The following is an 18846-nucleotide window of genomic DNA, read 5'->3' on the forward strand; positions in this document are numbered from 1 at the left end:
TATTATTATAGTTGCATTGTATTATAAAAGTAATTTTTTAAAAAAAAAATGGACGCAAAATTTAGCGACGGTGTTTGAACTGTCGCGAAATTATAGCCCGTCGCTACATTTTAAGACCGTCGCTATATTAGCAACGGTTTTAAACCGTCGCCATTTTGCGACGGTTTGTCGTAAACCGTCGCTAAGGTTTTTCTGTTTTATAACTATTGACTGCGTATATGTGCACGTCGCAGAATGTTGTATCAACAGCGTACATATGCACGCTGCCCTAGTTTAACTATCAACAGCATACTTTGCACGTCGTTAATAGACTAAACCGCAGCGTAAATTGCATGCCGCCAATAGTGTCAAACTTAAGACGGCTTTCAACTTTACAGCGTGCAATGCACGCTGCGGATACCTTTCCGCGACGCATATTGCACGCTGCGGAAACCCACTTTTCTTGTAGTGATGATATCGCATTTCATGAATAGGGATGTAAAAGTAGTGTTAGCTTGGTTTCATTCCTTTAGTAACTCAACCATGCGTTAGCTAAATGGAAGTCAAACGCGAACTGAACTCGATCAGTTCCACAGGTTTTAAGAAAGACCTAACATAAGTTGGTACCAAAAATTTGGGGGATTGCCCCGATCTTCTAACTAGCATATATAAGTTTATATCTTTTGATACATTTGTTTTGTTGGGATTGGGATTAAAGGACGAGAAATCCAAGCTTGGTAAAACAAGATTGAATATGCTCGTGACGTGAAGGGTTGAAGTGGTTTCATAGAGCCAAATCTATAAATTCCCAATTTAATTATACTTTTTAAAATAGCTTGGATTGCTATTCAAAGTATTATATATTTGTGAAAAATTTCAAACTTTTAATCAAATTATATCACTCAAAAAAAAAATTCCACAAATGAATTATATATTATTTCGAAATCATGACAAATGAGCCGGCCGGATAAGGTGGGATTCCTAGCGGCGTGGTTCTTCTTGATTCACCCGAAGCATCGACGGGAGCGAAAATTGAGATTCAAGAAATGAAAGAAAGCGATGATCTTTACGTCAAGCTCCCTCAAGATGTAATATTTCAAATCCTCTTCAAGCTCCCCACGAGAACCCTACTCAATCTCAGGTGCGTCTCCAAATCCTTTGTTTCCTTAATCTCTCACCCCTATTTCCTCAGACTCCGCCTATCCTGCGCCACCGCCGCCTCCCACCACCTCTTGTACTATGAATCCTCGGATTACACGAAAATATACTTTTCTTTTCATGATTCCCAGACGTTTACTCTGTGTCAAAAGCTCGAAACTCCGTTCAAGAGTGTTAATGGTTACTTGAGGCTTGTCGGTTCTAGCAGGGGAGTTGTGTGTTTGTTCGATACCAATTATTTTAACTTTGTTGGCACTGTGATTTTGTGGAACCCCTTTATTGGGAAGTACAAGATTCTGCCTTGTCTGCAAGGATTTCGTTGTTTTAAGAGTAGTTTCTCGCATATGGCTGTTGGGTTTGGATTTGATCACACGAATTTTGACTTTAAAGTTGTGAAAATCTTGTACGGATATGATAATAATGAGCATGAGTTACGATCGGAGGCTTTGGTATATGGAGTCAAGACTGGATCTTGGAGGAATATTGGACAGGTCGTGCCTTGTTTCATGCCTAAAAATTGGTGTAGCAATGCGTTTGTGCATGGTGTTGTGCATTGGATGGCATATAAGAGGCCGCAATTTGACGGACATCTGAATTGCATCATGGGTTTTGATGTGGTTGAGGAGATTTTCACGTTAATGGAGTTGCCTCAAAATCTTGGACCAAACTGTAAGGAATTGAGGTTGTCTCCCTTGGTTAACGAGAAATCTTTGTCTCTCTTTGTAAGTCATCGTGAGAATATGGGTGAGTCATGGGATGTGTGGTTGATGAATGACTATGGGAAGGTGGATTCTTGGATGCTAAAATATGTCATTGTGTTAGAGCAGGTTTTTGTTCCCATCAAGATTGTAAATGATGGTGCAATCTTAGCTGCAATAAGTGACGAATTATTGGTTTTGATGAATGTTGAAACAGAGGAAGTTATGGATCTGGCAGTTTGCGGATTGCCACTATCGTTCTATGCAGCTGATTATGACCCGAGCTTGGCTTTGATTGATATTGGACAGCAACTCACAGAGTAGGATTCTACACATCATAAAATGCCTCAAGAAAGCTCGTTATAGGCTGAAATGATTGTTACATAGTAGTTATTACACGTTGTGAACAAATGGATCAGATCTTTTAGATACCAAATTTCAGAATGGTATGGCAATCATATTTCTCAATCTCTGCGCATATATATGACATCTATGTGGTTATATTAGTATCATCTTTATAGTTCTTGTATACTGTAGTCTTACTTTTGAAATCTGTAATGCACATCCCTTGGAACATATTGTCAGCATATAAATGTACGTTCCTGTTATAGAATTGTTGGACTGAAAGTTTCTCACAGGAGTATATCTGCCCTTTACTTTAATCACTATTTGCGAACCATCTGAATTTTTAAACCCGTATATCTCCGAACCTTATTTTTGTCTTTGAACCCTGAAGCTGGTTGCCATGTTTAACCATGTATCAATGATGAATTTTTTGTTTGAGTCTAACTATGGAGAACTGCTTTGATCTTACATCCGGATTCACAAGTAATTGTATAGTTCAGTAGTTTGAGAGGAGACTGGTATTTGGGGTTTGGGTACTAAATTGGCGTTTAAGGTCTCGCATCAACTCTGCGAATACATCCCTCCCCTCTTTTCTGCAGCCGTCAATACAAATCTATCAAGTTGTTGAGTTGGACTATCATTTTGTTCGAGAAAGGCCGAGACCTTAGCTATGAAACTTCAGATAGAAAACCAAAAGCAGCGAGCTTATGAGGTACCGATCAAATAATAGAAAAAGGCGTATTTTTCTATTATTTGGATAAGGCCTTCCTTGTCAACGAAAACCAACCCGCCAAAGAAAGAAATGGGGCAGTCCTATGGAATTATGCCTATAACCCGCCCAACCAGATCAAACTCATTCAAGAGATCGAGAAGGTTGGGAACATTAAACTATTTGGATTGGCCACTGAATATAGGAACCAATGCCTCATAATCAAAGTGTGCGTATTGAAATGCTGGAATGTTATGTTAGGTGTCAGTGTTAAATTCTGTTTGTTCCCGAACCACAGCCTGGTTGTAAATTGATATATTTCATTAAATTTAATAGAGCTCGTTATATTGTCTCAAACTTGAAACATTGATATTAGATGAACATGCAAAATTGTAGATATCTAAAAAAAAAAAACTGCAAGATTGTATATTTTTTTGTCTTGGTTTTGATAATTTTGTCTCAATATCAAGGTCACGATTTTTTTTTTTGTTATGTACACCCCTAAAATAAAGGGTGTTGCTTACTGGACTTAACCGTTTTAATTTGTAAATAATAAATATCTTTTTTCTAAAAAAAAAATTAAGCTATTATAGGTAAAATTTCAATTGACGTATGTAAAAAACAGCATGCTAGTTTTTTTTAATACATTTTCTATCATCTGAACAATTTTAAAAAAAGAAACTATTTTGTATACCTCTCAAAAATAATAGATATCATGTGAGACAGTCTCATAGATATATGATTTATATCCACGAGAAAGATCGCCTCTCTCAATATCCGGATCTAAATTATTTTTGACATAAAAAGTAATATTATTTTATTAGTCGTGTTGGATAGGAAATTCGTCAAATAAATTGACCTATGAGATGATTTTACGAGAGTTTTTATACCCAAAAAATAGCAAAAAGAAATAGGTATCTATTTAATTTGTTAAGTGCTTTTTATAATAATTTAAACTAAAATAAGAATTTAGATAATCTGAGATGCATGTGCAAAAACTTCTAGCTAGTACTGCAAATTGTAAAAAAAAAAAAAAAAAGAAAACAAAAAGAAAACGTATCCATCCTGAAATTCGTTCGTTTGTCTTACTACATCCAATCTGAAACTGAGATTCTTATCCCTGACATGGAAATTCACATGAAATTCAAAACCTCTTTCCTCGAATTTGGATAATAAATAAAATAATAATTACTTGTTTCATTTTGACAAAGTTTAAAAAACTTATCAAATATTTTATGGTCTCATCAGTCTTTGTTCACAAGACGATTCATCTCTATTCATATTTATCAGAAAAAATAATATTTTCTCATAAATGACCCTAAATATAAAATTTATATCATAAAATTGACTCATTAAATTATCTTACAAGAGTTTTTTGTAAATAAAAATGATATCATCAGTCCAATGATTCAAAGAATCGGTTCTTGAATTCTAGTATCTCTTGATATTTTTCGGGAAACAGTCTCTTATATTTCAATTTTTAACTAGCACGCTTAGAATCCATTTTTTTAAAAAAAAATTAAATATTTTCTACAAATTTTTTTATTTAGTTTGTGGAACAATGTTAGTTTTATAATTTTTTTAGAAAATATATTATAATATAATATAATTATTTTACAAAATTGAAATAGTTGCAATTTAATAAATAAGGAAAAAGGCCATTTGACGGATCAATTTGTCGATTTTTGAACGTCGTTTTTACATAAATTTGTTTACTAATTAGAAATATAAAAAAAAAAAAAGTCCATTTTTTAGCCAATAAGTTTACTTCGTATCTGACATATTCATTTGAACTTTTATAAGAATAAAATAAATAATTCGAAACACACATAAATAAATTGTTATATCTCACACAAAACCTTCAAAATCCATATTCGAAAATTGAATTAAAAACAGTAAATAATTACGATTAAGCTTTCGTAAAAAAATATATTTCTAAAATATTATAATTTTATTTTTTTTAAAAAAATAAATAATTAAAAAAGCAGATGCTACCTATTCGTACAACGTGTAGCTTGGATTTATTAAACCGCCAAAACATATAATAAGCAGTATATATCATACAGACGCGTAATTTTTGTTTATTTCTTTGTAAAGCAGACGCGTAATAACTAAAAAAATTGGATCACTCGGTGCAAAATTTTCAAGCCACCTTCTCCGATTTACAAATCGTTGATATATTCAAATCACTTTTTTCATATATATTCTCAACACGTCACCAATTAAGAGCACAATTCAAGCTATATCTCGGAGTCCGATCTGATTCATAAAAAATATTAAGTATTATTTTTCATTGAAAATATAGATCGATCGACCCGTCTAATGATATGAGATCGTCTCACAAATTAAATATAAAAAACAATAAAAGAACTAGATTGTATTTTAAAATAGTTGTCATGAAAAAATTAAATTTGGGCTTTTATATTTATGGATAACATATTCACTGTATCTGAAAATTTTATTTTACGATGTATGGATGTAGATTTGGCAAGTAAATTAAAGTATAATTCAGTTGTAAATAACATTATATTATGCACAAAGTTGACAAGTAATCTGATCGGTAATATATTTATATGACGACGAGATCTTAGTATAACATGAAAAATAGAATAAAGAGTAGGTCTCTTGTGAGACAGTATCACGAATTTTTATCTGTGAGACGAGTTAATCCTACCGATATTCATAAAAAAAGTAATATTTTTAGCATAAAAAATTATAATTTTTTTTCATGGATGATCCAAATAAGATATATGTCGCACAAACTATGATTCGTGAGACCGTCTCACACAAATTTTTACCTAAAATAAAATAAAGTTGATGATTAGAAATCACAAGGTTTTTGACTTAATTGCGTATGATCGTATATTATATTATTATAATACTTTTTTATATATAAAAAGATTATCATGATACGTCTTGTCCTTCTCGATACACGTTAGCCGCGATTTATTAATCATGCAATAAAGAAATAGTTCAACCACTGACTTCTTCTTTGAATAGTAAATATATGTACTTAAATTAATCAAATTAAATCCAAGAAAATTTATGAAAATTTGAAAGTTATATTGACAGTTAAGGTTTTATTAAAAAATAATTGTGTATTTTTATATATATTATATATACTTGAAAATTTTTACATGCGATAAAATGAAGGAGTAGAATTAAGTACGTTTCTTTGTCAAAGCAAAATGATAATCGAAAATTTGTGAGTTTGGATTGAAATTTGTATTCAGTGCAAGGGAAGATTCCCGGTCCGACCCCTTTAAAAAAAGTCAAAAACACATATAAACCATCTCATTATCAATTTCGTGAGATACTTCAACTCGATTCGATATCTAAGAAAATTTTAAATAATTTTTTTGTTAAAATAAATTTTTTTATTATAAGTATGAATCAGATTGACTCTTTTCACGAATAAATATATATAATATCATCACTAAAAAACAACTAATTATAACTCCCACATGTGTGATTTACCTTTTTTTCCCCTTGTTTTATATATTTATTCCAATAATTATCTCAATAAATTTCATAAATTGAAAATATTTCATCAAATTAACTTAAAACAAATATTTTATTGTTTGCCTCTAAAGTGCAAGCAACATGCGGTTATCCAATTCTTTCACATGACGTAGTCCTGATTACGTCATTATTAATCTTTTTTTATATATTTATTATAATTTTATTTAGTGAGTCACCGAGTATTAATATATTTAAATAAAAGGGAAACAACGCGGAAGCAAGTTCTAAGATTCGTGGAAATTGGACAAGATTCTTTCCCTTGACTTTTGAGAAATATTTTTAGAGGAAAAATATATTTGGAAATTCTTTGGTACAAAATGTTGGCTCGTGAAGAGTCGACTATCTATGAAATCTCATGTTGCGAATTTGCCAAGCAAAATGCCATATTGAATAATGGAATACTCTGTAATAAAAAGAAATGAAAAAAAAAAAGAACATTGGATTTTCTTTTTTCGCCACCTTTTATGGTCGAAAAAACAATATAAACAAGTTTGGCAAAAGCTTGTGTGAGACGGTCATATTTATGAGATATATCTATTATTTAGGTCATCCATGAAAAACTATTGTTTTTTTTATGTTAAGAGTATTACTTTTTATTGTGAATATCAGTAGGATTGATCCGTCTCACAGATTAAGATCCGTGAGACGGTCTCACATGAGACCCACTCAACAAGTTTTTGTTGATTTTTGAGGCAAAAGATCTAATAATTTTCGGACAATAGAGACGCACAAAAGGGTAATTTGTAGAAAAATACCTCTGTCCAAGTTTTTTTTAAGATTCAGTACCCAACAGATTTTTTTTGTATTTTAGTACCTGACAAAACACCAACTTAGGTTTTACTACATATTTCATGTATTTTTACATTTTTACCCTTTTAATTAAGAAAAAAATATATAAATACTTATTTTTGTTGGACATCTACTATATCCACTCATCAATCCCAATGCATTTGGATGACATGTATATTTAATTTAAATATTTTTTATTAAAAAAAACAAATTCACAACTAATTGAATTTTTTGAAATACTTAGTTTTATTTATGAAATACTTAATTTCAATTTTAAAATACTTGATTCAGTAAATGAAATACTCAGAATGTTTATTAAAAACTGGATATTCGAAGATGCATTTAAAAAAAACAAATTCGCAACTAATTGAATTTTTTGAAATACTTAGTTTTACATGTAAAATACTTAATTTCAATTTTAAAATACTTGATTTAGTAAATGAAATACTCAGAATGTGTATTAAAAACCAGGATATTCGAGTATGTATTTAAAAAAAAAACAAATTCGCAACTAATTAATTTTTTTGAAATACTTAGTTTTGCTTGTGAAATATTTAATTTAAATTTTAAAATACTTGATTTACTAAATGAAATACTCAGAATGTGTATTAAAAAGCTGGATATTCGAATATGCATTTAAAAAAAAACAAATTCGTAACTAACTGAATTTTTTGAAATATTTAGTTTTACATGTGAAATACTTAATTTTAATTTTAAAACTACTTGATTTAGTAAATGAAATACTCAGAATGTGTATTAAAAACTGGATATTTGAATATGTATTTAAAAAAAAAACAAATTCGCAACTAATTGAATTTTTGAAATACTTAGTTTTACTTGTGAAATACTTAATTTTAATTTTAAAATACTTGCTTTAGTAAATGAAATACTCAGAATAGTATTAAAAAGCTGGATATTCGAATATGAATTTAAAAAAAAAAAACAAAGTCGCAACTAATTGAATTATTTGAAATACTTAGTTTTACTTGTGAAATACTTAATTTTAATTTTAAAATACTTGATTTATTAAATGAAATACTGATAATGTGTATTAAAAAACTGGATATTCGAATATGCATTTTAAAAAAAATCGCAACTAATTGAATTTTTTGAAATACTTAGTTTTACTTGTGAAATACTTAAATTTAATTTTAAAATACTTGATTTAGTAAATGCAATACTCAGAATGTGTATTCAAAACTTGATATTCGAATATGCATTAAAAAAAAAAAACAAATTTGCAACTAATTGAATTTTTTAAAATATTTAGTTTTACTTGTGAAATAATTAATTTCAATTTTAAAATACTTGATTTTGTAAATGAAATACTCAGAATGTGTATTAAAAAACTGGATATTCGAATATGCATTTAAAAAAATTACAACTAATTGAATTTTTTAAAATACTTAGGTTTACTTATGAAATACTTAATTTTAATTTTAAAATATTTGATTTAGTAAATGAAATACTTAGAATGTTGTATTAAAATACTGGATATTCGAATATGTAACGTAATTTCATCAAATGCTCGCATTTTCTTCCAAGATGCATTTAAATGACATGTTCATTTCATTTTAAAATACTTGATTTGGTAAATGAGATACTCAGAATGTGTATTAAAATACTGGATAAGTACCTAATTTTAGTTTCAAAATACTTGATTTCATAAATGAGATACTTAAAATAGATAATAAAATACTGGATATTCGAATATGATTATGATGCAATTTCAATGCAAATGAAATTTTAACAAATATATTGCTCATCATTTCTCATGAAATAAAAATAGCAATTTATTTCGGTATACAAATAAAGAACTTACTTTTACTCCGAGACAAGTATGCTACTATATTTTTGTTAAAAGTAAGTGATATCTTCAAGGACACGTGATCGCCAACCTCAAAATTCAACGGCCTGTGTCTCACATCAGCATAACTCTTCTGTCTCGACTGTGCTGTTTTCATCATCTCTCGAATATCAGCAACAACATCAGCTGTCTGTTGGACCAACTCTGGACCCAACATCTTTCTCTCACCAATCTCGTCCCAATATAAGGGTGATCTACATTTCCTGCCATAAAGTGCTTCATATGGCGCCATGCCAATCGTCGCTTGATAGCTGTTATTGTACGTGAACTCAACAAGAGGAAATTTGGAATCCCAGCTACCAGGATAATCGATAGTACAAGCTCTGAGCATATCCTCTAAAATCTGAATAACTCTCTCTGATTGACCGTCGCTCTGGGGATGATATGATGTACTGAATGCTAACCGTGTACCCAAGGCTCTGTGCAAACTCTTCCAAAACTCTGAAGTAAATGAAATACTCAGAATGCGAGCATTTGGTGAACTTACGTTGCATATTCGAATTTCCAGTATTTTAATACTCATTCTGAGTATCTCATTTAAGAAATCAAGTATTTTAAAATTGAAATTAGGTATTTCGCAAGTAAAACTAAGTACTTGAAAAAGTTCAATGCTTAGTTGCGAATTTGTTTTTTTAACAATAAAAAAAAATAATTAAATGAAATGAACATGTCATCCAAATGGATCTTGGATGGAAATACGAGCATTTGATGAACTTGCATTGTATATTCGAATATCCAGTTTTTTTATACACATTCTGAGTATTTCATTTACTAAATCAAGTATTTTAAAATTTAAATTAAGTATTTCATAAATAAAACTAAGTATTTCAAAAAATTCAATTAGTTGCGATTTTTTTAAATGATTATTCGAATATCCAGTTTTTAATACACATTATGAGTATTTCATTTACTAAATCAAGTATTTCAAAATTAAAATTAAGTATTTCACAAGTAAAACTAAGTATTTCAAAAAATTCAATTAGTTGCGAATTTGTTTTTTTTAATGCATATTCGAATATCCAGTTTTTTAATACACATTCTGAGTATTTCATTTACAAAATCAAGTATTTTAAAATTGAAATTAATTATTTCACAAGTAAAACTAAGTATTTCAAAAAATTCAATTAGTTGCGAATTTTTTTTTTTTAATGCATATTCGAATATCCAGTTTTTAATACACATTATGAGTATTTCATTTGCTAAATCAAGTATTTTAAAATTAAAGTTAAGTATTTCACAAGTAAAACTATGTATTTCAAAAAATTCAATTAGTTGCGAATTTGTTTTTTTTTTTAAAATGCATATTCGAATATCCAGTTTTTAATACACATTATGAGTATTTCATTTACTAAATCAAGTATTTTAAAATTAAAATTAAGTATTTCACAAGTAAAACTAAGTATTTCAAAAAATTCAATTAGTTGCGAATTTGTTTTTTTTTTAAATGCATATTCGAATATCCAGTTTTTAATACACATTATGAGTATTTCATTTACTAAATCAAGTATTTTAAAATTTAAATTAAGTATTTCACAAGTAAAACTAAGTATTTCAAAAAATTCAATTAGTTGTGAATTTGTTTTTTTATTTAAATGCATATTCGAATATCCAGTTTTTTAATACACATTCTGAGTATTTCATTTACTAAATCAAGTATTTTAAAATGAAATGAACATGTCATCTAAATGCATCTTGGAAGTAAATGCGAGCATTTAGTGAACTTACGTTACATATTAGAATATATAGTATTTTAATACAACATTCTAAGTATTTCATTTACCCCTCGCTAATCTACTTAATTCGTTCGACAATGATCTATGATTTCCACGAGATTTCATATCCAATTGAACACGCCCTCTCAAGCTATGCCAAACTAATTCAACTCAGTGAAGTAATTAAATCTCTTTAATTATTTATCAAGGGTGAATTGCATGTCGTTTTATTAAATCCACTAGCTTTCGACCTACTGAACTATGACTATCGAAGTATATCCGACTTTATATTTATCTGTAAATTTTAAATCCACGGATTAAATTACTTGTTCCTATCACGAGATATTATCTCGAAGAACATTGTCCAGAAATCTTCAAATCTTCGCGCTAAGCCTTTTTTCTTTTTCAAAGCTTTGTGGCTGCTGAAAAGTTCTTGAACATGTCATCCAAATGTATCTTGGATGGAAACGTGAACACTTGGTGAACTTATGTTACATATTCGAATATCCAGTATTTTAATACTCATTACAAGTATCTCATTTACCTTAAACTGAAATTAATTATTTCGCAAGTAAAACTAAATACTTAAAAAAGTTCAATGCTTAATTGCGAATTTTTTTTAAAAAAATAAAGAAAATATCTAAATAAAATGAACATGTCATCCAAATGCATCTTGGATAAAATTCAATTAGTTGCGAATTTGTTTTTTTTAATGCATATTCGAATATCCAGTTTTTTAATACACATTCTGAGTATTTCATTTACAAAATCAAGTATTTTAAAATTGAAATTAATTATTTCACAAGTAAAACTAAGTATTTCAAAAAATTCAATTAGTTGCGAATTTGTTTTTTTTTTTTTTAATGCATATTCGAATATCCAGTTTTTAATACACATTCTGAGTATTTCATTTACTAAATCAAGTATTTTAAAATTAAAATTAAGTATTTCACAAGTAAAACTAAGTATTTCAAAAAATTCAATCAGTTGTGAATTTTTTTTTAAATACATATTCGAATATCCAGTTTTTAATACACATTATGAGTATTTCATTTACTAAATCAAGTATTTTAAAATTAAAATTAAGTATTTCACAAGTAAAACTAAGTATTTCAAAAAATTCAATTAGTTGCGAATTTGTTTTTTTTAAATGCATATTCGAATATCCAGCTTTTTAATACACATTCTGAGTATTTCATTTACTAAATTAAGTATTTTAAAATTAAAATTAAGTATTTCACAAATAAAACTAAGTATTTCAAAAATTCAATTAGTTGCAAATTTGTTTTTTTTAATGCATATTCGAATATCCAGTTTTTAATACACATTCTGAGTATTTCATTTACTAAATCAAGTAGTTTTAAAATTAAAATTAAGTATTTCACAAGTAAAACTAAATATTTCAAAAAATTGAGTTAGTTACGAATTTGTTTTTTTTTTTTAATGTATATTCGAATATCCAGCTTTTTAATACACATTATGAGTATTTTATTTACTAAATCAAGTATTTTAAAATTTAAATTAAGTATTTCATAAGTAAAACTAAGTATTTCAAAAAATTCAATTAGTTAAGAATTTTTTTTTAAATGCATATTCGAATATCCAGTTTTTTAATTCACATTCTTAGTATTTCATTTACTCAATCAAGTATTTTAAAATTAAAATTAAATATTTCACATGTAAAACTAAGTATTTCAAAAAATTCAATTAGTTGCGAATTTGTTTTTTTTAAATGCTTATTCGAATATCCAGCTTTTAAATACACATTCTGAGTATTTCATTTACTAAATTAAGTATTTAAATTTAAAATTAAGTATTTGACAAGTAAAACTAAGTATTTCAAAAAATTCAATTAGTTGCGAATTTATTTTTTTTAATGCATATTCGAATATCCAGTTTTTAATACACATTCTGAGTATTTTATTTACTAAATCAAGTAGTTTTAAAATTAAAATTAAGTATTTCACAAGTAAAACTAAATATTTCAAAAAAATTCAGTTAGTTACGAATTTGTTTTTTTTTAAAATACATATTTGAATATCCAGCTTTTTAATACACATTCTGAGTATTTCATTTACTAAATCAAGTATTTTAAAATTTAAATTAAGTATTTCAAAAAAAAAATTACGTATTTCAAAAAATTCAATTAGTTGCGAATTTTTTTTTTTAAATGCATACTCAAATATCCAATTTTTTAATACACATTCTGAGTATTTCATTTACTAAATCAAGTATTTTAAAATTTAAATTAAGTATTTTACAAGTAAAACTAAGTATTTCAAAAAATTCAATTAGTTGCGAATTTTTTTTTTAAATGCTTATTCGAATATCCAGTTTTTAATAAATATTCTAAGTATTTCATTTAATGAATCAAGTATTTTAAAATTGAAATTAAGTATTTCATAAGTAAAACTAAGTTTTTCAAAAAATTCAATTAGTTGTGAATTTGTTTTTTTTAATAAAAAAATATTTAAATTAAATATACATGTCATCCAAATACATTGGGATTGATGAGTGGATATAGTAGATGTCCAACAAAAATAAGTATTTATATACTTTTTTATTAATTAAAAGGGTAAAAATGTAAAAATACATTAAATATGTAGTAAAATTTAAGTTGGTGTTTTGTCAGGTACTAAAATACAAAAAAAATCTGTTGGGTACTGAATCTTAAAGAAATCTTGGACAGATGTATTTTTCTACAAATTACCCCGCACAAAATATATAAACCAATAACTCATTTACTTAAGCACTATCCCGAAAAAGTAGCGTAATTTTAAATACTTCTTACTCATCACGTGTTGGTTGTCTTATCTTTGAGTGTGTCCGTGATTATTTTCAAACATGATCGTTTTTTGGGGGGAAAAAACACATAAAAAAGTTATATAGTTGATATGAGAATATGTGTCTTAATTATAACTCATCTGCTCATTAAAATCTCAAATTCGAGCCGAAATCGTTTGAGACGAAATTGTAACAAAACCACTCTCCACAAAAAAAAAAAAAAAAATTGTTTATGATGATGACTATTTCAAAAGTCTAGCCCTTATGGGGAGACAATTGATGAGTAATACGGAATGGGTCTAAACTCTATGAACAATAATAAAAATAACAGGAAGAAACATTGAGTATTTATAGAAGCTCGAAGAATAATTAAGTTTCTCATTATTCTGTTTTCAGAAGGTATTTGCTAAAAGATTTAGATATTTACAGCTTCTGTAAACACTCACGTAGGTATTGACTACTTAAACTTTTAGTATCAACTTCCTTACAACTTACGCACTGACTGTTGATCAGAAAAACTTTTTATGACAGTTACAAAGGTCTACTGAAAATGCTAATATAATAATGAGATTATAGAGAGTAGAAAATGACACAAGATGAACTCATAGAATATCTGATAAGGCTTGTACGAGTGTGTTTATGATTTATTTATCAGTGCTTTTGTATAATAAGATATGCTTGCGCTGAGTGTATTATGTCTTGCTGAAATATTATGTCTTGCTGAAATATAATATGACTTTATATATATGATCTTCAAACGGTCGGATATGAACGATTATAAATTGGTCGTATCAAGTTCCTTAATGCATTTGTTCAATATGTCGAATATAATTTGATCTGCTTCAAAATTAGCGCGACATTAAATGATTGACACTGTCTGTCAAATCAGTTGTCCTCTATATGATAAACAATTTCTGAATGTACTTTATGCTGATTTTATGCTTCAATAAGTATGATGATCTATTCAAATACTCATAAATTACCGTTGTCAAGTTCAATAATCTGTGCATGTTGATCAGTAATTTCTTGTCCAACAGAATCAGTATACTCTGATTGCATACCAGATTATAGGCTAGTGGCTAGTAATTTTTTTCAGAGTGCTGATTTTAATAATCTTAAGTTAATTATTTTCGTATAGCTCATCACCAAAACTTAAATGTTATAATATATATGAATTATATCAATAACTACTGGAATGAAAATTGTTAAATATTTTATAATATTCGAAATAAAAACTATTATAAGACGATCTAACGGACTAATTTTGTGAAACAAATCATCAATACGACTCGCTTTCCTTCATTGGACATATTTGTTAACTTTCCTGACAAAGTAATAATAACAATCAAATGAATGGAGGAGGCGTTCCATACGCAGCTCACTCTCTCCAATCAGATCTTGTTGTCTAAAACAATTTTAATAATTAATTGTATCGTTTTTTTAATAAAAAAAACAATAAAAATTTCCAAGTAGGTACATTGTGGACCTGTGGTGGCCATTTGAACCGGTCAGCAATGGAATAATTACAATCTATTTTCCCACAATTCCACACGATTATTTACCAAAAATCTAAAGCCACCTTATTTTATTTATGTATTTATTTTATATTCTCTTCTTATATATTACATAATATATATACATATAGCTCTCCTTGCTAAATCCTCAATCAGATTCAAAACTTCTTCTTCCATCACGCACCCCATTACGTCCAACAAGGAAGGTGAAGCCATACACCCTTTGTTCCGATTTAAAATATTCTCGATCAGAATCAAGATACATCAGATAAAGCTGCAGTCTTTTTGGATTATTTCGAAATGGAAAATCTTGGAAGCTGTAATAAAGATAGTCTTATAATTGAGCTAACTCGAGGGAGGAGTTATGCGAATCAGCTGAAAAAAGAGCTTCACCCCACTCCTGCTTCATGTGTTCATTTACTGGAGAGAGTACTTTCTTCTTATGATAATGCATTATCGCTGCTTGATTGCATGGCTTTGCTACGGAATGGATCAGACCCCAGATGTGAAGGATCCGATCCGGACTCTAAGGGTCAAGTCCTAAGCAAAAATTCCAAGAAAAGGTTAGTTGTTTACGTTTTTGTAGATTTGTATTTATGGGTTTTTCCCATAGATTAGTTCTAGTAACTACATGAAATGGTTTTGATTCTTTGAAGAAAAAAATGGTATTTGCAGAAAGACATTAGCAACATGGAGCCAACTGCGTGCGTGCACTGAAATAGGGTTTGAAAGTCAACTTGATGATGGCTATTACTGGAGGAAATATGGGCAGAAAGATATTTTAGGGGCTAAGCATCCAAGGTGAGACTTTTTTTTGTGAGGGGTGGCCGAGTGGTGAGACATGTAAATGTATATAATATATTTCGAAATCAAAAATTTTATTCAATTGTTCAATCCTCTCCTTAAAGACATTGTACTGCAACTCTTAGGGTTGTTGACTTCTGTAATAGGATCATAGTTGAATCGCCACAACTTGTTTGAAGGAATTTCAGAACTTATATTTGGTGGAAACAATTAGAATCTGATGGTGATCATTTGATTTGTTGAAATTGCAGGGCTTATTATAGATGCACTCACCGCGGTACGCAAGGATGCTTGGCGACTAAACAAGTGCAACGAACAGATAAAGACACTTCGATCTTCGAAGTGACTTACACAGGGAAACACACATGTATTCAGGAAATGCGGAAAAGGAAAAAAGAAAATCTTGATATAAAAAAGAGGAGAGAAGAAAAGGAAGCGAGTGCAAGACGTTCAGGACAGAAGAATTTGACCTCTAAACCAGAGAATCAAGAAATGTCCATTAAGGATGAGAGTGTTCCAACTTTTACCTCTTCTCCCACACCAATTGGATATGAAAATGTGGAAACTTCATTTTTTTCGAAGCCCGGAAACTTTGTTGGAATGAGTAATCCGCCTCCGTTTTTGTCTCCAGACACATCCGAGTCCTATCTCCTACTTTCACCATGCCAGATTAATGATATTGAGCTTAGTGACATTTTACAAAGTTCAGAATCAGATTTTGCAGAAATAAACTTCAATCCAGCCCCGATCGAGGATTTCCCATCGGGAGAGTTGGATCTCTTGATGGATCAAATAGACTTCAGCTCTTTTTTTGATGGATCCATCTGATTATTTTACAAATTCCGTCGTTATTTGTAAATTTTTTTGTAGTGGTATGCTACTGATCCACCGCAAAGCAAGATGTGGGGAAACATTAGTAAAGTTGTGCTTGCCTAGTTACTGATTCAAGCCACTAGCCAGCATCGAGAGTGATTCAAACTTGTTTATATTGTCGAGTCATCAATAAATCTGGTCTTTTTGGAGTAACTGTTTATGTAATTAGTCCTTCGCTAGATTTAGGAATCTTGATGACTAGAAGAGATATGTTTAGTTGTTTGGGACTTGGTTTCATAGTCTTGAAAGAAGAAGACTAGCTTGTTCATTTCCTTGTTTATTTCAAATTTTTATTGAAATCCCATGTTCCTACATTTTTATTTTGAACCCAATCAATCAAATTGTTCTTCGTATGTTCGGTATAAAATTTGGTATAATCTCAAGAACCGAGATTATTTTTCTTCTTGTTTATCAAGCGGACTGATGATACCCTTGTAAGAGTCCGGGTCATGCATGACCCGGAATATCAAATGGATTCCCAAATCCGAGTGAATCTGCAGATAAATTCTTCTAGAGCCGGGCAAGTGCAAGCCCATACTCTCCTCCCCGGGCCACCAGACGCCCGGGCTCTTGTATAAATCTCCCAGGATGCATTCTACCCGGGGACCTCGATAAACGTACCTGACAGAATCATACTGATGTGACATGTGACATGTCAGAGTATAGGGTGTGCTCAGCCGTCCTACTATAATTAATAGGTAGCACGGAGAACGAGGTCATCCGATATGTCCCGGGACATTGGTAGGGCCCGTGATCTCCCGGGTCGTGTGGCATGCCCATGAGCGGCGCCCGGGTCAGGGTAGAATATTTTCAAAGTTGAATATGGCGGCAAATACTCATATCCCGGGTTGTGGGTTTAGGGCCTGGCGCCCGAGTTCTGGCACAATTACCCAAGAAGTTTTTTCCCTCTGACATCTCGATGCGAGGGAAGCATTTAATTGCGTTGACATTAGTAGAGTGCACGCGGCCGACATATCCTTCTTTGGCTAACATTAATGGGTGACAAGACAGATGAGACATGACTAGTACGATTTGATATGTCAGAACAATAGGGTACAATCAGTCACCTTATTATATTTAATGCTCACACACCCCCAAAATCGAGATCATCATTACTTCCTCCACTATAAATACCAGGTTCTGCATTTATTCATTCATTCAGATATTAATGAACATTTAATACTCTCATTTATTACACACCAATCACCACAACCATCACTTGGTTACATTGGTTTTCTTGCTTGAGTACCTGCTGACTTAAGCATCGGAGTGGTCACGCCGGATACCCCTCCGGCGCCCATTCACGTGGTTGTTTTCCTTGTTCTCAGGTCCTTCGTAGCACTCGAGGAGTCATAACCCAAAGTTCCACGCTTAGACTCATACTTCCTTCAACATTTTTGATAGTCTACCCGGCAGAGTTCCCGACCCGACTCGACCGTTTGACCCGGGTGACATCATTGGCGCCGTCTGTGGGAAGTACTGAGTTCTAAAGACGTTGATATGGCTCCCACTAGGAGAGAAAACCAGGACACCTCTCAAGCCCCAGAGAAAAACAATACACGTCTCTCTGGTGCAGGTGGCCCTCCCCCTAATGGTCCTCAGCCCACCATTCATCTAACTCCCGAAGAATTGCAGAGAATCATAACTGATGCTGTCAAAATGACTACAGCAAACAAGGCTATTTCTCACCAGGCCAGTCATCCTGAGCTCATCCTGAGCAACAGCGTGAACGAGTACAAGAAGAAGAGAGAAGGGAAGAGGAGCAAGGGTGAGACGCGGAGGAAGAAAAAATAGAGGATGAAGAGGGCTCTCGCCCGCTGGTGGGAGAGACCCGTGAACTGGATTTTTGAAGATATGTGGAGTACGAAATAAAAATACACATGGAAAAGAAAGGGAACCACACAGGCAGCTGGGAGAAAGAAACCTTCTGGTTTAGCGTTGGGAAATCATTCTGGTAGAGAGATTATGGTATTTCTGGCTTTCAAAGAATTAAATCTAGTGGCATAGCCACCACTGTTATAGCTCCCTCCCGTGTCTCCCGTGACCGACCACCCACCGGAAACCGCGATTTAACAGTCGGAAAGCATGAAGA

At 30.7% G+C, this 18846-nt stretch overlaps 2 protein-coding genes across 3 annotated transcripts; both read left to right on the forward strand.

Annotated features, from left to right (window-relative positions):
- The first annotated feature begins 881 nt into the window (after positions 1 to 881).
- Positions 882 to 2303, forward strand: LOC140812380 (F-box/kelch-repeat protein At3g06240-like). 2 transcript variants are annotated; one of them, XM_073170633.1, is made up of 2 exons: positions 882 to 1881; positions 2053 to 2303. In XM_073170633.1, the coding sequence occupies exons 1-2, from the start codon at positions 1026 to 1028 to the stop codon at positions 2157 to 2159; spliced, it is 963 nt and encodes a 320-aa protein (XP_073026734.1). In that variant the 5' UTR covers positions 882 to 1025; the 3' UTR covers positions 2160 to 2303. The 2 variants fall into 2 exon arrangements, with proteins under 2 accessions (XP_073026734.1, XP_073026733.1); XM_073170632.1 differs by having other exon boundaries at positions 884 to 2303.
- Positions 2304 to 15229: 12926 nt separating this feature from the next.
- On the forward strand, positions 15230 to 16907 carry LOC140812140 (probable WRKY transcription factor 53). The gene is made up of 3 exons (XM_073170351.1): positions 15230 to 15640; positions 15753 to 15878; positions 16133 to 16907. Exons 1-3 carry the CDS (start codon positions 15378 to 15380, stop codon positions 16707 to 16709), a joined length of 966 nt encoding a protein of 321 aa, XP_073026452.1. The 5' UTR covers positions 15230 to 15377; the 3' UTR covers positions 16710 to 16907.
- The last annotated feature ends 1939 nt before the right edge of the window (positions 16908 to 18846 follow it).

The sequence above is a fragment of the Primulina eburnea genome, chromosome 14 (assembly GCF_022965805.1).
Source record: "Primulina eburnea isolate SZY01 chromosome 14, ASM2296580v1, whole genome shotgun sequence".
Lineage (NCBI taxonomy): Eukaryota > Viridiplantae > Streptophyta > Magnoliopsida > Lamiales > Gesneriaceae > Primulina > Primulina eburnea.